The sequence below is a fragment of the Labrus bergylta genome, chromosome 1 (genome assembly GCF_963930695.1).
Source record: "Labrus bergylta chromosome 1, fLabBer1.1, whole genome shotgun sequence".
Classification (NCBI taxonomy): domain Eukaryota; kingdom Metazoa; phylum Chordata; class Actinopteri; order Labriformes; family Labridae; genus Labrus; species Labrus bergylta.
Window position 1 is genome coordinate 15635322 of NC_089195.1, and position 26160 is coordinate 15661481.

General features: G+C 40.7%; 1 protein-coding gene across 5 annotated transcripts in view; it reads left to right on the forward strand.

The window, feature by feature from the left end:
• The window catches only part of LOC109986898 (teneurin-3), a 319906-nt gene extending 294000 nt beyond the window's left edge, over positions 1-25906 (forward strand). For all 5 annotated transcript variants that reach the window (XM_065954775.1, XM_065954777.1, XM_065954784.1 and 2 more), the window contains 17 exons: positions 406-548; positions 851-1029; positions 3917-4021; positions 4778-4908; positions 7823-7992; positions 10650-10776; positions 14402-14599; positions 15700-15759; positions 15961-16305; positions 16750-16994; positions 17077-17258; positions 18378-18580; positions 19899-20009; positions 20098-20240; positions 20355-20479; positions 20848-20978; positions 23591-25906. In XM_065954775.1, the coding sequence (XP_065810847.1) occupies positions 406-548; positions 851-1029; positions 3917-4021; positions 4778-4908; positions 7823-7992; positions 10650-10776; positions 14402-14599; positions 15700-15759; positions 15961-16305; positions 16750-16994; positions 17077-17258; positions 18378-18580; positions 19899-20009; positions 20098-20240; positions 20355-20479; positions 20848-20978; positions 23591-24346 (3354 nt within the window). In that variant the 3' untranslated portion in view covers positions 24347-25906. The remainder of the gene's footprint in view (positions 1-405; positions 549-850; positions 1030-3916; positions 4022-4777; positions 4909-7822; positions 7993-10649; positions 10777-14401; positions 14600-15699; positions 15760-15960; positions 16306-16749; positions 16995-17076; positions 17259-18377; positions 18581-19898; positions 20010-20097; positions 20241-20354; positions 20480-20847; positions 20979-23590) is intronic.
• The last annotated feature ends 254 nt before the right edge of the window (positions 25907-26160 follow it).

Genomic DNA, 26160 nt, shown 5'->3' on the forward strand with positions numbered 1-26160 from the left:
ACTTTACAAATGAGACAGAAATAAGAAAAACTGAAATATGAAAAATGGATAGATAAACTATTTATATTTAAAAAGATGAATTAATTAATACAAAATTAAATGGCTAAAATTTAATAAAAAAATACAGAAATAAATACAATTATACAAACTTATTAATTAATTAAATAACAGTACAAAGTAAATTAAGAAAACTAACAAAATTCATTTCGAAAAAAAACTAAAATTATACATTTTTAACTTATTTACAATGTTATTTTTTATTCAGCTTGCTAATAAAGCAGTGATTGTTTTTCCACTTTAATTTAAACTTCAGTCCTTTTAAAAAAAAGAAAATTTTCCAAATGATGCTCATATTTGTAGTTAGTTCTTTCTGTGTAACACCGCCGTGTGTGTGTGTGTCTTTAGGTCATATGGCTGACCATTGGGACAAACGGAGGTCTGAAGACTCTAACTGCTCAGGGTCAGGAGCTGGTCTTGTTTAGTTACCACGGCAACAGCGGCTTGCTGGCCACCAAGAGCATCCAGATCGGCTGGACCACGTTCTACGAGTGAGCAGGACAACACATGACACGTGCTCTGTGTGTGCGTGTGTGCGTGTGTGCGTGCGTGCGTGCGTATGTGTGTGTGTGTATGTGCGTGTGTGTGTGTGTGTGTGTGCATGTGGTTGTGTGTTTGTGTGTGTGTGTGTGTGTGTGTGTGTGTGTGTGTGTGTATGTGGTTGTGTGTGGGTGTGTGTGTGTGTGCGCGTGTATGTGGTTGTGTGTGTTATGTAGATTGAGGCACATTATTTTAAGTAATTCTCTTTACAGCACATTTATAGCAGCTAACATCACTGTCTGCCTCCCCGCAGCTACGACAGCGAGGGCCGGCTGACTAACGTGACCTTCCCCACCGGCGTGGTCACCAATCTCCACGGCGACATGTCATCAGGGGCCGTTGCCGTGGACATCGAGACGTCAGGGAGGGATGAGGACGTTTCCATAACAACCAACCTGTCATCAATAGACTCGTTCTACACTCTAGTGCAGGGTAAGGAGTGTGTGAGAGACAGAGGGAGGAGGAGAGAAAATGCAGCCAAAGTACAAAACACTGCACTTCCTCAAGTGTCCACTTAAGGCTTACTTCAAAAACCAGAGAATCCCTATTAGGCCCCATTTTATGATCCATTATTTATTCAGTCTGTGATATCATACTGGGAGATATGATCACTGGAACAAAAGATGTCTACCCACACTTTAACATTAATGTCATTTTTTATTGAAAACAAAGAAGAACTGGCCTGTGCAGTCTTTTATCAACAGTGCGTAGAAAATGTTTTATATTCTGTGTTACGAATAAAATGTATCAAAAAAAAATCTGAATTTCATCAAACATGCGGACGGAGGTCATACGCACATCTTTATAATCAGTGTTGATAAATCCAACTTGTTCTTAACCAGCATGCTCGTGAACTTGCATTCAGAAACGCCTCCAACCAATCATGTGGTCACAACACATCCCTTTAAAGACCACATTAATATTACTATGGCAAAGAGAGCAAATAAAAAGTGCTTCATAGAAATGGAAGTAGCATGAGGTTGAATCGAAAACTGTATTTTTTTAAAAAAGGGAAAAAAAGTCTCACACCAAGTGAAGCGAATACATGATTTGTTTTTTCACTCAGTGGGCGAGTTGCAACAGAAAGTATGGAGGAAGTATTGAGGAAACATGACCCTGGTAAACCTTTCTTCACACATACTCACGGAGGACTTGAAATGATGCGACACAAAGAAAGGTCATGCTGGCTAAGACTTACGTCTCGTTGAATTTTTGTACATTTCAAAATGTTTTTTTCATAAAGTGGCAAACTAAGATATAATCTTTAACGTTCTGCTTCGATTTCTGTTGTGTTCCTGTGAGTTATTTTAAATGAGTTAATCGCTGCAGCAGCCTGAGGACAGAAACAAGTTGTAAAGTTTAAAAGTTCTTTATGTCCTTTTAAATCCGACCTGAGAGGACGTACTGAGTTATGGATTCATCAAGTTTATTATGAGGTTCGATGCCAGGAACAAAAAATGCTCGTTTCACCGCCGGAGACATTCAGCATCAACACCGAGGGAAAACAATCATTTAGCCCCGCTGCCCTTGTTTAATGTGAACTAATGAGCCGGTTGGAACGCGGCCTCGAGTGGCCAACACTGATTTGTTTCCTAGCGCACTCAGTGTTCCCCGAGCGGAGAGCAAACAGAGCACAGTCTCCCTCACAGCAACGCGGTATTGATTGAAACGTAATAAGTTATTCAAAGCCATCGACAAGTGCAGCATTTCTCTCCATCAGTTCATGTACATTATTCAGCGTTTTTTACGTCCTCGCAATCGCCATCACCAGCCTGCTGCTCCGTTCTGTGACATCATATTATGTGAAAGTTTAGCACAGAAACGGAAAACAAGCAAACTCAACCTCAGCGTTCTGTCGCTCTGATGGTGAGTGCTTCATGTGACCTGGGAAAGGTGTTTGAAACTCTGAGATGAATAATATTTTACAAGAACAGAAACTATAAATATTAACGTCAGTGCGATCTCATGGGCCGGAGCTTATAAAGTATTTAAAACATTTTCTACTAAATGTCATTTTGTTCAGGAAAACTGATCTGTTAAAGTCAGTCAGGGACCCGCACCTACAGCCAGGCTACGGAGTCCCAGGGAGGCCAAAAACACGTGTTCATTATTATAGAAAATAATACAGCTAATAAATGTGATACACAACTAATACAATAATACAATGGTTAAAGAGTTGTGAAATATTTTGAGTGTAGGACAAAAAGAAGTGAAAAGAAACAAACAAAAAAATATGAAAACACTTGGTAATTTATTTTTACAGCTAATCGTTTTAATTGATAATAATTTATTATTCATTCATTAAAAAAAGTCCATGAATTACATTAAAGATTACATAAATTCTTCATGTAATTTGTTATATTTTAGGTTGTTCCCTTGATGTTTACTTTTACATTTACATTTTTTTTCACTTCCTTTAAACAATGATAATACAGAGTCTATCTGAAATTCTATTTACAAACTCACACTTTTCATTTCTTTATGGACTCCATAAAAATCCACCACTCAATATAAAACCACCAAAGTCAACATAAAACAGTACAGTACAGTAGTAAGTGTTTGCAGATTGGACAAACTTAGAATTTTTCACCTCAAATGATTTATACTTACTACTTTGGCTGACCAATGCTTTATTTTGCCACCTACTGTACATAAAACACATAAAAAACATAAACAAATAAGGTAGCTTTTACAGGGAATAAAACATTTGTGAAAAGACGTTTTGAAAAGAAAAGGATTTGTGGTCCGTATAAAAAAAGGTAAAGATTAATTAAATATTCTTCATGATGCATTTCAGTGAAAACATGTTATAAAAGATGAAAAGCTGCAATTACATAAAACACCATGAGTCTGTTAAATAACAACTGCCACCAGTGAACTAATTTAATTTGAATTACCCTCCCTCCCTCCCTCTCTCCCTCTCTCTCTCTCTCTCTCTCTCTCTCGCTCTCTCTCTCTCTCTCTCTCTCTCTCTCTCTCGCTCTCTCTCTCTCTCTCTTACACTCACACACGACCATCAGTCTGCAAGAGGTCGAGGGGAACCTCATTAAAAGAGGCTGGGGGACGTTAATACCTGCTCCGTGCTCCATTAGCAGCTTCAAACAGCGAACAGAAAAATTAATTGTTCTGTTTTCTCTCCTAACAGTCATCCCTTCACCTCCCCACTCGCTCACCCTTCCTCCCCCCCCCTCTCTTTGTCGTTTTCTCTCCTTTAACCTCGGGTCAGTTACACAGTTTCTTGACATTTGCACCACAGGAGAAAAGTGAATTAAAGTCGTGGTTAAATGTTGATAATCGTCTCTCTGTTTCCCTCACACAGACCAGCTGCGTAACAGCTACCAGGTGGGGAACGACCACTCGCTGAGGGTCATCTACGCCAACGGGATGGACTCGCACTACCAGACCGAGCCTCATATACTCGCAGGTGAACACTGTGGAGCATATTACCCTGACTGCATACTGTAAACCATGACGGATCAAAGGAGTTCTGCTATTCTTAAATTGTCTTTATTTGTGCTGTGCAGTAAGTGTGAAGCGTCAGATATCTGCATCGTGGCAATCTTGTTCAAATCTTTATTTACCTTTTTGTTTTTTGCTGCTTGTTAAAAACAACAGATGCGTTTAACACTTCAATATGTCACACTGTTTCTACTTCCTAGTTTGCATTCATCGCGGCACAAATCAAATCAGTAAAATACATAAAAATGAGCACACAGAGAGTTGAAGTGTGCTGTATAAACTGCAGGTGATCCATCATAATAAAGAGCCCTGCTTGTTTTTATGTCCGCGTTTTGTCATCCTTGCACAGTGATGTAGTGCCGACGGTTCAGGTTTACATGCAGCTGAATAATAAAAGTTTCTAACAGTAAATACAGGAGGGATGTTCACACTCACAGTGATGGATGATCAGCTAAAGCAGGTGTCGAGTCTCTGCAGAGTTTAATATGATGGCTTAAAGATGCAACACTACAGCATACTGCAGACACTAGATAGTCAAACACTGCTTGAAAAGTTCAAGAGAAGATCACTTCATTTACTGACTTAAAGCATCAAGATGTTAATGTAATGAGCAATCTGCAGGTCACAGGCTAACTTCACAGTTCATTTTGCACATTCAGAAAGAGACTTTCATTGCTTTTGATTTTTATTGGCTTACACATATTTTGTTTTGTATTCCTAGGTGCTGCTAACCCGACTGTAGCCCGACGTAACATGACGCTGCCGGGAGAGAACGGACAGAACCTGGTGGAGTGGAGGTTCAGGAAGGAGCAGACACGAGGAAAAGTCATCGTGTTTGGGAGAAAGCTCAGAGTGAGTTCAAATCAACAACTACTGAGGAAATAATGCTAAAACTTATCAACCAAAAATGAAATCAGGGTGTGACTGACAAGCAGGTTTGGTTTAATAAAAATAGGATTTGGCTCGGTTCAGATGAGAGAGACCTTTTTATAATCTTTTTTTTGTTTTATTGGAAATAATGAAACTTTAAATGTGCGGTGAGCTTTGTTTTTGGAAAGAAAAAATATAAAGATCCACAAGCACAATTTTTTAAAGGTCACACATTATCCTCCTTTCAACCAGTTTCAATAAGTCTCAGAGCTCTTGTGAAGTGTCTTGTCCACTTTGATCCTGTATTTGATCATGTCTGTAAACCCCTCTATTTCAGCCCTGCTCAGAACAGGCTGTTTCTGTGTCTGTACCTTTAAATGTAAATGAGCTGTGTCTGACCACGCCCCCTCTCTGGAAGATGCTTGGGTGGCTCATTGCTTTCTGGCACCATGCCCTAATGTTTACGGTGAGAAGGCAGACTCAGAGGGCAGAACAAACATCTAGCTGTGGGAGTGTCACCCACCTGGGGGAGGGGTTACTGCCCTTTGTGATGTCATGAAGGGTAAATCTCCAAACGGCCTGTTTGAGATCACATTTTCTGAAAAGTGGAGCAGGCAAAGGACAGAGAGGATGGACTTGTATTGTATTTGTGTATTTTGACCTTTAAATGTTCACTACATTTGTTTTTTTCTTTTTTGATGAAGATGACCGAAGTACAAAGCAAATCCAAATAGTCCAATTATTTCCATATCCATTTTTATAAATCTTTAAATAAGATCTTTACCCGTTTACCTTTTTCAGGCCCATTTTTCCTGTAATGATTTTTTTTAAAGTAGAAATTAGACAAAAACACTCGCTCAGATTTGAGTTTTTACAGTGCAAAAGTGTGAATCAGGCGTCAGGAAGGGACAGAGTCTTATAAGTAAATATCCCTGGAACATGGTAAAAACTTATATACTGTATGTAGCACATAGTGGCTGCAGCTGGCCATTTGACCTTCTTGCAATGAGGCAACAAACCCCACAGTTTGACTCCCATTGTTTGGCCCCCATGTGAGCAGCTCTTGTGGGTTACAGAGCTGAGAGTGATGTGTTGTTGTATCTGTTGTTGTTTTTACGAGCCTTTAGGAGAGAACGATTGGGACACTGATGGGTCTGAATATTACATAAGGTGCTCTCTAACTAGCCCTGCATAATCAGAGGGAACTGTGCAGCCTCCTGAGAATCTGATCCACGCAGCGGTGTCACTCTCAGCATGGTTCCATAAACACTAATGAGTGTGACAGCATGTGTGTGTGACTGTTGTACTGCGAGCGAGCAATAATGAGCAGAGAGGTGAGCATGAGCACAACATGTGTGCAGAACCTGACAGCTGCATGTCTGGGACTTAGAGCAATTCTTCTGTCCAGATTCCTGCAGCAGAAACACGTCGACAGTTCAAGTCGGTAATGATGACGCGCTGATTGTGAACACAAGTGAACTTTAATCCAGCTTTTCTACTGAATTTTAATATTCACACTAGCTTTATTTATTCTCTTGATTCCATTTCGGCTTCGGATTGCAAATAAGCTCTCACATCTTATAGAACTTGAACCAGAATGTAAACATTTTAGTATTGGCTGTAAAACCAGACATTTTAATACCGGGTGTGCATGGGACTTCTGGGTCTTTTACTGCCAGCCTCAAGTGGATACTCAGGGAATTGCAAGTTTTTTGCAATTCAGTAATGGTTTCAATTTTCAACATTGGAGATTGCTGCTTGCTTGTATTTGATTTAAACAGAAGTACTATCTGGGACAAGGCCAATAGCCAATCATAGTCTAGGATTTTGGGGCCAATCAGATTTCAGGGGGCCCCGTGCCACACTGTGTCACCCTGCTGGCCACGCCGCTGATTAAAGAAAAGTCATTTAAGACTGTGAACAGTCTCGTACACACAAAATAGAAAAAACAAACCAAGTAACAGGGTACAGACAGAAAAACTCGACATTAACATTAAAGTCAGTGACCACAGCTGCATTTTCACTCCAGATTTGATGATTCCTTCCAAAGAAAAGACGAAACGTCTCTCGACAGTCCTGGCCTCAGCGTTCAGATAAACATAGTCTTAGTTATTTGGATCCAGGTGAACATGATGGGCCCTGCCAACCTGCAGGATGATGAGTTTCCCTGATTTGATGATGCTCTCTTTTGGCTGTTATCCTGATTCTTCTTCATCCAGCTGGCTCAAAGCCATCACCCCCCTCTGCCCTCCTTTACTCACCTCTCTGCATTCAACTAGGGCTAATTTACAAATGAATGAGTGTCTGGATGGAGAGGAGGGAGCGTTGAACGTGTTCCAGCAGGCCTCTCTCTTTAATGAAACACGTCTGATTGTGAGTTTGTCCTCTCGATCACGGAGCTGTGAGGTGAGTGTAGATCTGAACCTGGACGATACGTCTTTGTAAACGAGAGTTTGAACAAACAGAACGTCATTCAGAGCGCCACAAAGACAGTCAGCTGGCTCTGTGATGACATCATGTTTTATGGATACAGAATCAGACCTGGGGGTCTTGATCATTCTGTTTGTTGATCCAGGAGGAGAATGTTTTATTAATAATCGTTCTTACTCAGCTGTTTGAGGAGCAAGTATTTCAAAATAATGTAGATCTTTCTCTCTCTGCATCTCCCTCTGTTCCTCTGACCTGACTCCCGTTAAAGTCCGTGATGGTTCAGTGCTCACGCTTTGGGGTAGAGATTGAGACACTGTGATCATACGACCAGGAAGATAAACGACGCTGTGAACTCTGGATTATTTTCTTTTTAATGATAACCTTTGCTCTACTGCTATCGTTGATTAAACAGTTTTTCTGATTATTCATTGACAAACTGACTTTTGTATGTCTGTCTCTCCTTCAGGTGAACGGCAGGAATCTTCTCTCTGTGGATTACGATCGCTCGCTGCGAACAGAGAAAATTTATGACGACCACAGGAAGTTCCTGCTGAAGATCATCTATGACACGCAGGGCCACCCGACACTCTGGGTCCCCAGCAGCAAACTGCTGTCAGTCAACCTCACCTACTCCAGGTGAGCCTGACTTTATTTTTATTTAGGGGGGGGGAGGGTTCAGCTGTCTGTCAGCTGGGAACAATAAAAAGCCAAAAATGATATATTTTTAAGTTTTCAAAAATCTGTTTTTTTGGCAGATGGCTGTTTATCAGTGAGTCTGTTTCTGTTCGAGGTTTCAGATTTGATTACTTATGGTGCTTCACAGGGTCCGTCTAGACCTGATCTTTATAAAGTTACTCAAGATTACTTTGGTTTGGCGCCAGATAACCAAAAGTTGACTGATTGATTGACTTTATTTTTACTGCTCCAGAAATCTCTGAGGGTAACAACCATTTACAATTTCAAGTCAATTAGAAAAAGGCATTAAATGTTCCAATCAGTGTTAGATAAAATAAAAACATCCCTCACACCTTACAATAAGTTGACATTATATCTAAATATAGAATATTTTCTTTAAGTAATTAAATGGTTTAATAAAACTTTGACCTATTTTAAGGTGGTGTTGACGCTTAAAGGGTTCTTTTGAAAGAAAATAAAACCTATAAAAATCTGTAACATCAAGATCAAGCCGAGAACAAAGTTCATATTTTAGAAATATTTACCACTTTTCACTTATAAGCTGCGATCATTAAAAGTCAAAGACGTAAGTCATTAATCCTTTCTTTGATTAGTGTCACACTGAGTAACTTAAGTGCACATTGGGAGAACTGAAACTTTTAATTACAATGAAGATAGCCCTTGGATTTGCCCTTTGAGGTCCAGAGAAAAAAACAGGAAATCTGCTGACGACTACAAGTTCAAAAGCTCAGTCCATCACGGAGAAAAAAACATTTTAAACAAAAATGTGATGTTGCACAGTCATACACCTTTACGTCAGAGTGGGCCATTTAAGATTCATAAAATTAAAGGAAAATCAGACATTCATACGTTTTATTCCTCAGTTCATAATTTGTGTAGACACTTATACATTATATGACAGAAAATAGTAAACTTGCAGTATTTCAAGATATATAAAAACAAAGATATTTCTTTTGATCACATAGTTTAAATATTTGTAAAATGGTAACTCAAATGCAAATTTAAAAAAAAATCATATTTATCAACCTTATTCCTGCTCTAATGCTCGTCCTTTCCTGCAGCACAGGTCACAAAAGGAAAGTCCTAAACGATCTTTTTAGAGTTGTGCATCACGTCAGGACTTCTTTGTACACTTTTCATCACATGTTAAGACTGAACACTCCCTGACTTGTAGATTGTAGGATTTCTTTGTTGTCCAGAACCAAATGTCTGACCTAACCAATCAAATAAATAAATCCTGAGACGTGCTGTAGTTTCTGTTTTTCCCTTGCAGCTGACATGACAAAAAACGAAATCCATACAGCTACATTATCACCAATTTAACAGACGGTATGACAAACAAAAACAATCTTCAAAAGGTACAAACATTTATTCTCATTCTCATACAATCAAACATACACGCATGATGCTATTGACACCTAGTGGTTACATTAGGAACTACATTTTAATACAGGGAGGAGACCACATTACAGTTCTGATTCAAAACCAGAAGAAGAACCCCATTTGAGCTTAAACATCTCTTATTGACCAGATGGTGGCGCTATAAAAACTGCTTTAACTCTATTCTTTAAAAGGCAAGAATAGCACACATGATGCATGGACTTAAAATAGACACAAAAACACAACTTGGACCAAAAAAATCCACCATGATGGCGTCTCTTTTTTGTATTAGATCTGATTTTATCTACAGTGAGATATCTTTGCCGTTTAGATTTTCACTGGACACATACTCACAATATCTGGAACTTTGTATTCATTCAGTTTTTTTATTGGATAAGGTATGTTGATGAGCATCAGTAGAAAAATACAGGATGTTAACATGCTAGAGTCAACTTGTTTTCTAATGTTCAGGCAAAGTCCATACAATATTATTTAATACAAATACAGACACAAAAACTGGATACATTTTAGCACCATTTCAAGTTATAAAGTCACGTTTCTGGCCATCGTTTGAGTCAGGCACGCAATGTGGAATAGGACACTCCTTTGTTGTGTTTGTAGGCTTTTTCCAATATTCACTTCCCTTCACTGTTTGGGATTTGGGAAGATAAGTCGAAAAACATGGCCGCCATCAGTAAAAAAATATTCAACCATGTTGGATTTGAGCAGCAGCTCAGTGACAGGAAGCAGCTGATTGTAGATTTAATGTAGGTCTATTTTCTGTAAACCACGAAAGGTTTGAACTGGGAATCGCTGCCTTTGCTCACTATTTCTGTGTATGTTTTACTAGTTTAATGAATAAGTGACTTTAAATCTGCCGCTGATGAAGCGTAAACTACCGAGCTGTAGCAATTATTTAATTATCATTGTTAGAGCACTGGTCAAAAGCAAAATTATAAATACTTCACAACGGCAGAAAACTGAAACAAACAGTGAATAAAAGGATCCAGTTTTTAAGGAATAGAGATACTAATCGATTGTGTGGGAAATAAGAAAAATAGAAAAATTTATTCTCAAAGAAATAGTAAAGAAAAAACAAATAATGAAACACAAAAATCATCCAAGGGTCTCTGATAAGATGGTCTTAAGAGGGAACTTCAGCCCTGAAATCACCTTCTATAATGTGTGTGTGTGTGTGTGTGTGTGTGTGTGTGTAGTACGGGGCAGGTGACCGGACTGCAGAGGGGTCCGACCACAGAGCGCTGGGAGTACGACAGTCAGGGACGAATCATCTCCAGAGTGTTCGCTGATGGAAAGACGTGGAGCTACACCTACCTGGATAAGGTACAACAACACACACGTCACACACTGCGCAGGAGCACTGAACACACAATATATGTATATATTTATTTTCATTAAAAGGAAAAGAAAAACATCAGCTTCATAAACTAAACCCATAAATAATACAATTAAGCCTAGTTTGTATGTAAGTCACAAATTACAACAGAGTTTATCCTCTTCTAACATTTTAGTTATTTCTCCAGCTGCAACAGTTCCAGTGTAGGCAGAAGTTACACCTTCAATCTTAAACCATCTGTTTTGATTTTATAAACGATACGTGGTATCCATAGTTAGGAGTGTAGCTGACATGATTGACAGGTGGGTGTGATGTTACGCTTGTCAAGAGGCTTAAAACCTGCCTCAGCTCCGGCTCTCAGCCCGTCGTTAGGTTGAATGAAAGTTAGGCTGAGGCAGGATTTCCAGCATGGCGGCTGCTGCCGATGAGCCTCCGGAGCCCCCTGATGTAAGAGATGGATGATGTCACTCAGGCTTCATACTATTGCAGGCTATGGTCTAAACGAGCTACAGAAAGTAAAATGGAAACAGTGTGAAACAGTGTCAGGGTGAAAAGGTCGCGTCACGCTGCATCACTCTTGTCAGGACTGGAATCAAGCTGATTTGTTGCTGACGCTCGCTTGTGTTGCATGCTGATAGGAAGTTGATGACAAACAAACAAAAACTTGATTTTATCAAATTCAATCCAAAAGGTTGTATGTTCACAAAAGATTTAAAATAATTCTGCTTCAGCGTCCCGCTCCCTAGTGTTCAGATATCAGGGCAATACTTGAAAAAGTAATTTAAGCAATAACACACTTTTTAAAAATAGAAGAAATCAACATCAAAACAAAACACTCTCCTTCTTAAGAAGACATAAATGCTGCACGACTCACATAAATTAAAAGATAAATGACACACTGAAGACAACAAGCACACACACTTTTTTTCCTCTCACAAAGAAGGTTTTTAATAAATTCTGGTCAGAAAGAGTCAGCTGCACTAATTGAAGATTTTTTTCCCCCTGGTGTGAAATATTCTGTCACAAAGTGAGAGAGAAAAACAAGCCGCCACAAAGAGTGTTCCTACCAACAGACAGCTCACCTCCTCTAGAGAGGGAGAGACGGCTCACCTCCCCGAGAGAGGGAGGAGCGGGGGAGAAACAGCTTTTAATAGTTTAAAATGAAATAACACAGCTCCCCTCATCGAATCACGGGGAAACAAGAGAAGACAAGAAAACAAAAGATGAGGAACAGAGAAATAAAAATAAATACTTCACATTTTCTCCTGCAGAGTATGGGTCAGGTCGTAATACACGTAGCTTGGATGCTAATTAGGCATTTACTCTTTTCACTGCATTTCATTGCAAGTGGGATTTACAGGTCTTTAACACAGAAGAAAAGACAGTTAGTTCTCGGTGTGCTTTCAAATCAGGAGGCTTTCTTTTCGTGGAGTTAAAAAAAGATTAATGACAATACAGAAGTTCTTCAAGTGTCCACTAGAGGCTGTCCCCTAAAGTGAGTCAATCCTCGTAGCGCCCCATGTTAGCATAAATAAATCATCTTCAGAATACCCCTGTAGTTCCTTTAGTCTGATAAATAAACTCCAGTTAGCTACCAACATCATTGTCTCTGGAAAAGTATATGAGGATATACAAAAAGAGGACATTTGTGTCACACAGTAAAGACGTCCTTTCCGTCACTGTTATCCAAAGTGCTCCCTGAAGGGTAAAAAGAGAGACTTTTCTTTACAATGGATGACTGGTTTTGATTTGTTGGGAGAGGAGAGGTGACAAGGAGTCACCTAAAGGAGGACAGAGCAGCAACAACTCTAAAAGAAGACAGAAGAGGATGTATGTAAGGAAAGAGGAAAGAGATGCTTAGAAAGTAGGAACTTTGAAAACAACCCACCTTGTCTCTAAGGAGAGGAGATTCCCTGTAGTAAAAAATAACAAATAGGAGGAGGACAAACAGAAGGAGACAGGAGGGATAAATCAGACTCTTTTTGTGTTTGTTAGCTCGGGAAGACGGAGGAAAAGACAGATGAAGCCCGACACTAAACAGCAGCGAGCCTTGTTTGTGCACGCTGAAAGAAAGGGATGATAGAGAGAGATGGAGGAGGAGAGACAGAGAGCGATATTTAAGAGAGTCTGCAGAGACAGCGGCACTACGAGGAAACAAGACCCAGGGGACGTTAGCTGAAGCATGTTAGACAGAGAGAGGAGACACGGAGAGAAATAACGACACTAAGAGAAAGGATGATAGCGAGGGACACAGAGATGAGACATACTGTAAGACGTAACGAGAGAATACAATGAAGTGCATAAATGATTGCTCAGAAGACTAAATGTGTGGAAGCCTTATGAGGACATGTATCGGTGCATGTATTTACACCATTTTGCTCTGATAAGGATTCCTAAATGCTACAGCTTCAATGCCAGACTTCAAGACGTTTGGAAGAGATTCATAAAAAGTAGCTGAATCTAAACACGAGTACAGAGTCAAAAAAGGAATGCACACTTTATGTAATTGTAAAGAGGTTTCCAAGTTCAAGAAAGACTTTCTTTTTTTTTGTGACACTATCAAAAATAGTTAAGTGCAAACAAGAGAAAAGAAGCTGAGGAAGGTGAAAAAAAGAGGAAGGAGGCCACGAAACAAAATAAAAAACAGACAAAGTGAAGAATAGACAAACACAAAGAAGAGTTTATTTTATTCTCTCACTTTGAATAAATGAGCAACACTCCATTACTCCACATGTCACTCTGTGCACAGTCTCACCTTCTCCTCTACTTGTTTTTCATTCACGTCCGGTCTCCATCTGTCACGTTTACTGAAAACACTCACAGGAAGACGCTTGTGTGAAAAAACAGGATTCATCATGTACAGGGACACATGAGCAACCTCCTAATTGCAGCAGTATGGATGCTTTGTTGTCGTTGTCCTCCTACTCGCTCATTGCTATTGACTGGGACGAGTGCACACGTGCGAAGAGTCTTCGTTTTCAGAGGAGCTGAAAATTGCTGTTTCCAAACAATTTCACTCTGGAACCCATTTTCAAAACTTTGCATTTTTAGGCACCCAAACCCCAGTTGTTCTGTAAACAATGGCCAAAAAAACTGCAAAAAGTTACAGTTTACTGGTGAAAATGGTTGTCGTGAAAACAGGGCTTAGTTTAAGGTCGGTGTAGAAACAGATGACATGATGGAGCTCAGGGGGGCTTTAAGCCTCCCAGTAAACGGCTACAACACATCCACCTGTCAGTCAACTCAACCACACTCCTTACTGTGCAAAACTCTTAACCTAATGAAATTAAAATATATATATATTTTTTTATTCATCCCCTCTACAGTGTGTACCCATAACGTAATTAGCAATTTAGACCAAACCGGTTTCTCCTATCTTGGTATAAACATGTTTATTTCTGCAGTAAAGTTGGACATTTTAATATGGGACCTAATGGGGATTTCTTGGTTTTGGCAGACAGCCTCAAGTGGACATTTGAGGAACTGCAGATTTTGGGGCTTACACACTGCTTTAATTTTTCAGCATTTTTCATACGTCAGAAAATAAAGAAAAAAGATGGTGGGACATATCTCTGTTTTGATATTGATGTTAAATTTCCTGTTTCCTCAAAGTCCATGGTCCTGCTGCTGCACAGTCAGCATCAGTACATCTTCGACTACGACGCGGGCGACCGTCTGTCCGCTGTCACCATGCCCAGCGTGGCTCGCCACACCATGCAGACCATCAGGTCCATCGGATACTACCGGAACATCTACAACCCCCCAGAGAGCAATGCCTCGGTCACTGTGGACTACTCCGAGGAAGGACAGGTTGGCCTTTTTTTTCTCCCACAATGCCTTGCAGGACCAGTGTTATAGTTCTACAGGACGTGTATAATTGTGTATGACAATGGCGTACAAGAGCAACATTAAAGCAACAAAAACAATCAGCGAATAGTTAGAATATTACAAGAAAAGTAGTATTATTGCAAGAATAAAGTAATAAATTCTGGTCTATGGTTTGCTTCTACGTTGTTTTAAAAGTGGAATATCAGAAGATTCAAACAGCCACCAGCTCTAAAATGAGGAACATGGATGACCTTTGACACGAGACAGAAATCACTGAATACATCACCTTTTGATACAACAGCCGGAAGAACAATAAATATCAGGAATCTGAAGGCTTGTTCAAGAAACACATTATTCAGAACAAAGCCCTGCACCGACTTAACTACAGCTTTATTTACCATATTTACTATTCTCATATAATTCCGAATCTATTCCTTTACATTTCAATTTTTTTTCTCACATAAACCTCCAAATTCATACTATGACTTTTTCACAATAATTAACAACGTTATTATATTAAGTAAGGACCTTTTCAAGTAAAATTGCAACTTTTATTTTTGTTCTAATTTGACTTTTGTTCCAATACGATATTCTTGTAATATCACGACTTTGTTATGATGACTTTTTTTTAAATGTGACTTTAGTCATGTTATACAAAATTTTTTATAAAGATGAATTAACACGTATTCTCATTTTATTCTAACTTTTTTCACATTCTCGTTATTTTACTATTCTCGTTATATTAAGATTTTATCATAAAAGGATGAATTTATCCTGGTAATATTACAACTCTGTTCTTGTTTTATTAAGATATAGTTCTCAAAATATTAAAACTCAATTCTCTTTCCAACATTCTTGTGATATTAAGAACTTATTCCTGAAATCTCAGGTTTCCCTAAAACTCTGTCCGACTTTATTTCTCTTTATGAGGTGTCTGTGCACTTATTTATGTCTCACGTCTTGCTTGGTCAGATCTTAAGATCTTATGACGAGTATGGTTTAATCCTGATCACTAACATATTGATCATTCATCATTGTAATGTTATTAATCCAAAATGCTTTTCTCGGCTTTCTCTCTGCAGCTCCTCAGAGTCGCCCATCTTGGTACCGGCCGTGGTATTCTCTACAAATATCGTAGACAGGTATATAAATCTTTTCTTACTCTTTTACCTGGATGTAAAAAACAAATATATTATTAACGTGTAATCTTTTACCTCTTTTATCTCTTATATTTGTCTATTTTTTCAGCAGTGTTCTCACTGGACAAAGAAATGAGTTCAGGACAAATATCATGTTATGAATAATAGTAAACACAAAGGGCTCTGTTTTATTCGTCTCCTCAGAACAAGTTGGCAGAGATCCTTTACGACTCCACACGTGTCAGCTTCACGTACGATGAGACAGCCGGCGTGCTGAAGACCGTCAACCTGCAGAGCGAAGGCTTCATCTGCTCCATCCGTTACCGGCAGATCGGCCCGCTCGTCGACCGTCAGATCTTCCGCTTCAGCGAGGACGGGATGGTGAACGCACGCTTCGACTACACCTATGACAACAGCTTCAGAGTCACCAGCATGCAGGCCGTGATCAACGAGACGCCGCTGCCAATCGACCTGTACCAGTTTGATGACATATCAGGGAAGGTGGAGCAGTTTGGGAAGTTTGGAGTCATCTATTACGACATCAACCAGGTGAGACAGAATGGATTCAAGCCAAAATGTAAGTGTTGAAAAACGCTTTAAAACTGTGAGTGGATACTTAGGTATTGTTTATATATTTTGAAGGAGAGACAATTCCACCGAGCACCTTACATCCTTAATCTGAACCTGAAAGGAAAAGCAGAAGGTAGAAATCCAAACTGAAAGAGACAGAGAAAAGCATTTTCAGTCTCCTTCCTCTCTACACTTTAATTTCCATAATCTTCAAGTGTTGTAGTTGTGCAGTCGTGAGATACTTGATAAACTCAGACTGAGCTAGTCATTTGAAAAATACAGATGATCGTCTGTGTGTTTTAGTGGCAATGATGCAGGACAAAAAGACGTGCTTCATCTTGTCTGGTCACACTTTCTCTCGTCTCTCTGTTAGAGACTGATCTGTATCTGTAGATAATCTGAATTTATCTTCCATCCTCTCAGATCATCTCCACGGCGGTGATGACCTACACCAAACACTTTGACCAGCATGGCCGCATCAAAGAGATCCAGTACGAGATCTTCAGGTCCCTGATGTACTGGATCACCATTCAGTATGACAACATGGGCCGAGTCACCAAACGGGAGATCAAGATTGGACCGTTCGCCAACACCACCAAATATGGCTATGAGTACGACGTGGATGGACAGCTGCAGACGGTCTCCCTCAACGAGAAGATGATGTGGAGGTAAGATCACACCAATAAACATGGATAAAGCTCCTTTACTTACAGCTGTAAGGTGTTAACTGTTTCTAATCTGGCCGTGCAGGTATAACTACGATCTGAATGGAAACCTGCACCTGCTGAACCCTGGGAACAGCGGGCGGTTAACCCCTCTACGCTACGATCTGCGGGACCGAATCACTCGTCTTGGGGACGTACAGTACAGGCTGGATGAAGACGGCTTCCTGAGACAGAGAGGAGCCGAGATCTTTGAATACAACTCCAAAGGTAGGAACTGTTTTTGTACTCCCTGCGTTTCTGGCCAACGCAGCCAAACAGAGGCCCGGGAAGGCCAGAACACAGAACAGCATAGATCAGCATAGAGATGTAGCAACCTTTACATCACAAGCTGGTGTTAGGAACTCTTTTTTTTCACCTGTTACATAATTTTGCCTTTTGAGCAGGTTGTTAACTAAATTGTCTCCCACAGAGTAAGATTCTGTCTGTTCTTCAGCCTCTGTAAGAAACACAAAGGGCGTCACCGTGATAAGCCCTCAAATTTGCGTGTTTTGTATGAAACAGGAAGTGCTTTATAACTGAGCTCCATATCCTTTAATCCAACCCAAACTAAAAATGTATGGTTAGGGTCCTGGTCTTGACACATTTATATGGCAATATTTCATGCAAATGGAAGCAAAGCCTAATGGCGACAGGGAATTTCAAGGTTTACGCTACAGGCTACTGTTTCAAGTAGATCAAACATTTCCTCCCCAAATTTTTTCAGGAAGGCTAAAAGATGTAGATTCAGTATGGTGGAAAATTCTGTGACTTTTCCTCAAAGGGATCTGCCATGGCGGCGAGCAAAAAAAAATTAGCTATAAAGACCAAAAGGATTTTGTACCGGGCTGTTTTTATTTCTGCTGTAAAGTTGGACAAGTAAACATGGGGCTCGATGGGGATTGACTCACCTCAGTGACAGCCTCTAGTGGACACTTGAAGAACTGCATTTTTTGGTACATGGAGGTCAGCTTACTTTTTTCAAATAGGAACTTGGAAGAGCTTCTCTGCCTCAGCTCACTGCCTATTTAATATTTGGAGCTCAGTATAAAGAGGGACAACAAGCGCAAAAAGTTTATTTTATAGTCACCACCAGACCAGCTGAGACTCCAACAAATCTGGGTTAAATAAAAATGTATGAGTGAATATATATTCTGATTTTCCCTCACATCTTCACATGACCTGGTACATAATTTATCTACGTGTTAGCGAATACAGTTTTTATTCAAAGAAAATGTAACACCTCGGATTAAATATTTCAGTAAGAATGGGGGCCACAAAACTCCCTGATTTTTAGAGTCCATGCTTTTATTTAACTTGTCTTTTCTTTTTTCTCTGTCCTGTGTTCAGGTCTTCTTGTCCGTGTCTACAGTAAAGCGGCCAGCTGGACGATCCAGTACCGTTACGACGGTTTGGGTCGGCGTGTGGCATCTAGAAACAGTCTGGGACAACACCTGCAGTTCTTCTACGCTGACCTGAACTATCCCACGAGAATCACACACGTGTACAACCACTCCAGCTCCGAGATCACCTCCTTCTACTATGATCTGCAGGTACACACATGCAGTATTTGGTAAAGTTAAACCAGGGGTGTAAGTCATATGTGGTTTCTTTTCTGGTTTCACTCTTAGTGTTTGATTTATGATTCTCTGTTAGGAGCAGGTTTCCTCTCTGATGACTTCAGGGGAAACATAGTGAATGCATAGCATCCCAATCAGAGAAGATGGGATTGTTTTCATTGTAGCAGACCCACTTCATCACCAAAACATTTTCATTTTATTTTAAATGCTTCACAGGTTAGAGAACCTGTAACACATTGTTAGCTGGAGGGGTATCTGTTTTATCGTGATGAATATGGATGGTGCATCTGCAGGAGCAAGACCCTAGATTCAAAACGTTTGTTTTCACATCAACAGGATATTTTATACTTGTTTCAATGAGTCACCTTAAAAAACAGAGAAAGACAATAATAGTAGTAATTGTAGCCTGACTCAAAGGAAGTGGACTGTGTATTAGTGTCTTGTTGGCTGCTTTCCTTGGCCTCTTCAGCTATTTGCGTTTTCCTAAATCCCCATTGCTACTTGAGCAACAATAACAACCCTCGGCTAGCATGCAACGTGCTAGCCATAGAAGAGTAGTATGTTTGTGTCAAAGATTTGGATAGCTATTCCATTTTTTCAAATTTTTCCTCACATGCATCTCTTTTTACGCAGAAATGTACAATAGAAATGACCTGCCAGTACCTACAATATATGTGGTGGGATATTATGTGTGGTGTTTAGAAATATGTAGAACGCTAGAATTGGAACATCATTAAGGTTTTATAAAGTCTCTAAAGTACGTAACGCTCCAGCTAGGAGTTTAAACCACAACACAAATCCCACACGATGTCTCACAGGTACACAGGTAACATATTGAAGTATTCAACAAATGTTTAATATGATGAATCCAAATTCTGAAGCTTTAGCATTCTGCTGGATAACACTGAAGGCTTAAACTATTACAGTTATTTATTTATTATAACAGGGTTATGCAACAGAAGATAATGTGTGACTGCTGGGAGGTCGGTTCAGTAGGGTTAATGTTGTGCGTGGAGTTTTCCTTATAGGGTATTAAATCATTTTGCTGTCAGTGTTTGCCCTCACCAAATATCATGCAGGAATATTAAATCCAAAGAATCTGGATAATGTCCAGTCTGTGCAATAACGATGAAATAAAAATCCAATACAGTATTTAATTAAAAGTGGCATCATCATTCATAGCCCTCCTGTCATCACTCTTATAGTTTTAGAAAAACACATGGCATACATTATTATATCATTATTGTTGCATCCAGAGTGTGTGTAACTGTGGTGTGTTGTTGTTATACAGGGTCACGTATTTGCGATGGAGATCAGCAGTGGAGAGGAGTTTTATATTGCATGTGATAACACGGGGACGCCGCTGGCTGTCTTCAGCAACAACGGGCTGCTGCTGAAACAGGTACGTACCATGATATCTACTCAAATATGCGACATACATTTGTTTTGTATCTCCGGATCATGTTTAAAATGTGTGTGTCTGCGTGTAGGTTCAATACACTGCATATGGAGAGGTCTACTTTGATTCAAACCCGGACTTTGTGCTGGTGATTGGTTTCCATGGCGGCCTGTACGATCCTCTGACACGCCTGCTGCACTTTGGAGACCGAGACTACGACATCCCCGCTGGGAGGTGGGTCGTCTGTCACACCTTCTTGTGTTTTTTTTTTTAATCCAAGCATGATGGTGGATGTAACTCCAGCTGTGTGAGTGTCACATCTGACCAGAGTGTGTGTTTGTCCTGAAGGTGGACCACTCCTGACATCAGCACATGGACGCATGTTGGAAAAGACCCCCAGCCCTTCAACCTGTACATGTTCAGAGGAAATAACCCCATCAGCAAGATCCATCAGGTCAAAGAATACGTCACAGGTAACAGGAACAATGACTTTACAGTATAAAAACATAAATGGTAGACAATACTGATGAGGTCTGGATAGGTCACAAGGAACTGAAGTAACTGTTTTCAAGGGTCCTCCCAATCCTGAAACCATTCGCTTTCATCTGACCATGACCATGTCTCCATGTCTCTGGGAACGATGGCCAACTTTTCAGTTATTCCAGCAGCCAAAGACACATTAAGGGTGTTTTCACACCTGGATCATTTGGAGCAGTTGCTCTGAATCAGGGTAGGAGCTGAGATCTCCTACAAGATGTGGTCTTGGCCCACATCAATCAAACCCTCTCTCTTTCTCTCTCACTCACTCTTTTCCACATGTTCCCTCTCTCTCTCTCCGTAGATGTCAACATTTGGTTGGTCACTTTTGGCTTCCATCTCCACAACGCCATCCCAGGATTCCCCATCCCCAAGTTTGACCTGACCCAGCCGTCACTGGAGATGAAGAAGAGCCAGCTGTGGGACGATCTGCCTGTAAGTTTCACATGTACTCTTTAAGATGTGTAGCAACTAAATACCTCATGAGATTATTCTCCTGGTGGACATTTACAAAAAGTCAAGAAAACAATGGAGCAGGGATTAAAGCAGATTTTGTCCACCGCTGTTCCTTAGTGGCTATAGTGGTTTAGGTCATCTGTGCTGATTCAGCCTATATAGCTGGGTTAGCATGAGAAGCTAAAAATTAGAATCAGAAATATTTTATGAATCTCCAGGGAGACATTCGGTCATGACAGGGGATTAACAAAGTATTTCTGATTCTGTAATGTTAGAAATGCATTTTCTTCTTCCTTCTTCAATCCTTTCCTGAAGCTAACAGCAATAAGTGTTCAACTAGGGCGTCGTATTCAGTCAGGAAACGGGAAATGTTTAATATCCACTCAATGTGCTACCTGCTGTTTGGTACTGCAGAGAGCTTTTGGCTGTTCAAAACATTGACATTAGTGAACTTCATTGTGTCTCTTTCACCTGCATCTTAAAAAAAAATCTAAATGCATCTCAAATATCATAAGAGGTTGATGTATTGTTAGTTAGCACAGACAGAAGTGTAGAGGGAGAAAATGAGACATGCTGATGAAAACGTAATCATTGGGAATGAAAGATTTCTTATTTTCAATAAAAATGGAAAAATACATTTAAGACTAAGCAGAGCTGAAATGGAGAAAGTTTCATGAAGCAAAAGACCAATTCAAGAAAGTCCAAATGAAAACCACAAACTGGAAATTGAGAAAGAAACGAAGCAGTCTGAGACGAGAGAGTGAAATGGCGAAGAAACAGAGAAACAAGCTGACGTTCATCGAGGAAAGAGAAGGAGGAAATGGAGGGGAAAGAGGGGACTGTGGGAGGAAATGGAGTGAGAGTAATGAGAGAGGAAATGAGTAGAGAAGAAAATAAAGAGTCATCCAGTGCGACCAGTCATTCACCCCTCCTCAGATTTAAGCAGCGTTCGGTTTTGTAGCTACACTGTGTGGTGGACAGATAATCAGAAAGTCACACCTGAGAGAGAGAGACAGAGAGAGAGAGAGACAGAGAGAGAGACAGAGAGACAGAGAGAGAGAGACAGAGAGAGAGAGAGAGAGAGAGACAGAGAGAGAGAGAGAGACAGAGAGAGAGAGAGACAGAGACAGAGAGAGAGAGAGAGAGAGAGACAGAGAGAGAGAGACAGACAGAGAGAGAGAGACAGAGAGAGACAGAGAGAGAGACAGAGAGAGAGACACAGAGAGAGACACAGAGAGAGAGACAGAGAGAGAGAGAGAGAGAGACAGAGAGAGAGACACAGAGAGAGACATAGAGAGAGAGAGAGACAGAGAGAGAGAGAGACAGAGACAGAGAGAGAGAGAGAGGTTCAGAGAAAGAAACCAAAGTGAGCATCTCAATATGAAGACAGAAACATGCAACAGGTTCAGACAAATGCAGCAAAATAATGAAGAAAATGAGGGACATTTGAACTGACTGAGTGTTGTCTGAGGTGTGAATGTTCTGAATTTTTGCGGGTCCTTTTGTTTTGTAGTAATAATTACCTTTTTCAAGTGGAAATCCGAGACTCCAGAAGTATTGGTCGGCTAAGCCAGTGCTAAACTAAGAAAAAGTAATTTCACCAACCTTTATCTTGTAGCAGAGAAAATAGGTACCAGCTCTCTGTGCTTGAGTTTAATAAAACTGACCGTACAAAGCACTGTTCTGCAGCTTTTCCTTTCAGATTTATTTCAAAACCAGGTTGCTGCAACTGTTTCAAATCAACTTTGAGACTTCTTAAGTCCACCCAAAAAAAATCATAACATTTAGGGCTGGTGCTTTTCAGATTTTCCGTTGGACTAATCAGTTTGATTCCCATTGTCCCAAGTTTAATTTCGTTAAACTTTTATTTCCTGTCTTCTTCTTCTTCTCCTTTCTGTTTGCGTTTTGTGAATGTGTACGTTAACACTGCAGTTACAGTCATGAATCGTCACATGAACAAGCAAAGCAACAAAAAAGTACAATGAAAAATATAACGCTAAATAGACAGTGTAGTTCAAATAGTCAAACATCTCTCAGCCCTTAAATAAGCTTGAAATGATTCTGTTTTCTATGACTTTAATTGTTTTATATCAGCTTCTGAGCTTCGCACCTTATGAATGTAGTGCTCTTTAATTTCACCGTCCTTTAATGTAGTTTTCTGGTTATGTTGATATTATTATATCGGGCAGCAGTAGCTCAGTCTGTAGGGACTTGGGTTGGGTGCCGGTGTCCGGTGCGGACCAAATATGGAATTTGGTCTGGTAGCTGGAGAGGTGCCAGATCACTTCCTGAGCACTGCTGAGGTTCCCTTGAGCAAGGCACCAAACCCCCTCCCCACCACCAGCTCAGGAGCACCCGCTGTGGGCCGCTCCGTCACTCTGACATCTCTCCATTAGTGCATGTCCATAGGATCCTGTTTGTGCATGTGTGTATATATTTCAGCCTATGTGTGTGTTCATGACTTACAGAGTGTAAAAACAGAATTTCCCCTTGTGTGGATCAATAAAGTAAATCTTCATCTTAATTATGTTACAGACATCTCTTTCAGCAGGCGGTGAAATGATTCATGACTCGCTCTCTCTCTTACACAGTTGATCTCAGGAGTCCAGCAGGAAGTGACTCGTCAGTCTCAGTCCTTCCTGTCCTTTGAGAGGATGCCTGAAATCCAGCTGAGCCGGCGTCACTCGGACCACACCAAACCGTGGCTGTGGTTCGCCACCGTCAAGTCCCTGATCGGTAAGGGTGTGATGCTGGCGGTGATCCAGGGCCGCGTGGTGACCAACGCCCTCAACATCGCCAACGAGGACTGCATCAAAGTGGCCGCAGTCTTAAACAACGCCTTTTACCTCGAGGACCTCCATTATACGGTGGAGGGGCGGGACACGCACTACTTCATCAAGACCAGCCTGCCTGAGAATGACCTGAGTGCGCTGCGGCTCACCTCAGGCAGGAAGTCGCTGGAGAACGGAGTGAACGTCACGGTGTCGCAGTCTACGACGGTGATGAATGGGAGAACGCGGCGCTTTGCTGACGTGGAGCTGCAGTATGGCGCTCTGGCGCTCCACGTGCGCTATGGGACGACGCTGGACGAAGAGAAAGCACGAATCTTGGAGCACGCCAGGCAGAGGGCGCTGTCGAACGCCTGGTCCCGGGAGCAGCAGCGGGTCAGAGACGGAGAGGAGGGGGTCCGGCTGTGGACGGAGGGAGAGAAGAGGCAGCTGCTAAGCAGCGGGAAGGTTTTAGGTTACGACGGCTACTACGTCCTGTCCATAGAGCAGTACCCCGAGCTCGCCGACAGCGCCAACAACATGCAGTTCCTACGGCAGAGCGAGATCGGGAGGAGGTAACACGGCATCAGCAAACGTCGAATATCTCCCCCTGTGACTGTCAGAGACTAACAAAGGTTCAGTTTTAACACTAAATGGATGTCACAGACTAAACTGTGCAGAGACACGCCTCCTAAGAGAGCCCAAACAAGTTTTATTCTTCAACACAACCGACCAGAAACTTTACGTAACTTAATGTCCACATGAGCCTGCTCGGAGGTTCAGTCTCTAAACCAATGCCTTCTCTCTCTCTTTCTGTTTCTCTGTCTGTCTCTCTGGTGGCCGGGTCTAAACCCGAGTGCTATAATCGTGTGCTAACTAGCTGTGAAACAGTCAGATGTAGAGATTCGTCCACGTAGCCGACCGAGCATTTCAGCAGCCTGCAAGCATTTAGACAGTTCTGAACTGTCCAACAAGTCAAAAACCAGACGCCTGTGGATCCTGACAGATGTTGCAGGTATCATATCTGTGTGGTTCCAGATGTGAGCTGTCACTTTGGATTATAGACCTCTATGAGTCTAAAGGAGCTTTAATCAGTGGCTCTTTGTATGGGACTGAAGTGGGACTGGTGTGGACTCTCTCTAAGAGAGACAGGCACTAAAAAAAAGGACTTCAATTTGTATGAAGGCAAAAAAAAAAGACTGATTTTTTTGTTTTTGTTTTTTTATATATGAACTTGCATTTGCTTCAACAAAGGGGATTTAAAAAATGAACAAAAAAGTGTTTACATACTATTACCTATACCACTATTACTGCATATTACTCTAACGTCACCTCCACAGGAATGGATCAGGACTGGACTGAACAACACCACAAACTATGAGTTGTGTTTTTCTTTCTTTCTTACTGATGGTCTTTTTGGTCGTTTCTGAAACCTCTCCTCCGAATCCCCCGTGCTCTAATAAGGTCTATAAAATCAAACAGTTTCAAACTACAATGGTTGTATGTGGATGGTTCTGCGTGGGTATACGCTCTGTGGACTGGAGTGGGCTCAAACACTGGTCCGCAGTCCGCCCAGGACTCCTTCACTTCTGCAAAATGTGACTCATATCGCATAGACCTTGTGCTTTTATCGGTCAGAGGTAGTAGTATTGCTTGCAATAGAAACATGTTGTCATGGCTTTGGGGTGGGGGTGGGGGGGTCAGGGTCGCTGTGAGTAGTAACTAATCGTTGCTTCTCTCCTCGTTTTTTGCTTGTTTCTCCTTAAAGGGACAGTGCATCGCCATCAGTGACTTTAATGAGTAACAGTGATTGATCAGAAATCGATGTGGATGTTTTCTCATTGATTGTGGGTCCCTGTACTCTTCTAGATGAGTTTTCTTTGTGTGTATGTGTGTTTACAGGGCGGGACTCGAATCATTTCAGAGGAAAGAACAGGATCTTTACAGAAAGTTAACATCATATGCTACCAATCTTTTTCCAGAGACAAATGAGACGAGTTGACAATGTTTCATGGGTTTATCTTTTATTTTTATTTTGAAGGTTGAGAAATTCCACTTATCCGTACATCAATATTAGTCTCAGAGAAAGTAATTTATGTACAGTGTTTCTACGGTAAAGAATAAAAATCCTTGAAACTATTGTTGCTTTGTGTTGTTGTGTTTTTAATTCCCTCCACTCTCAAAGTCAGACTATAGAAGTTTAGAGTAGTAGGAACATTTTCAATTTGACATATTTTACAACAAATATTAAATGTAGCCTATACATCTTTACAAGTCTTTACATTTCTTTGAAGTGAGGGTTTTTCTGTCTGCATATAGAACTGTCTCGATGTATTACTGATGTTTCTACATGATCTGATCGACGATAAGACGATTTCTTAGGGCGTGGTCAC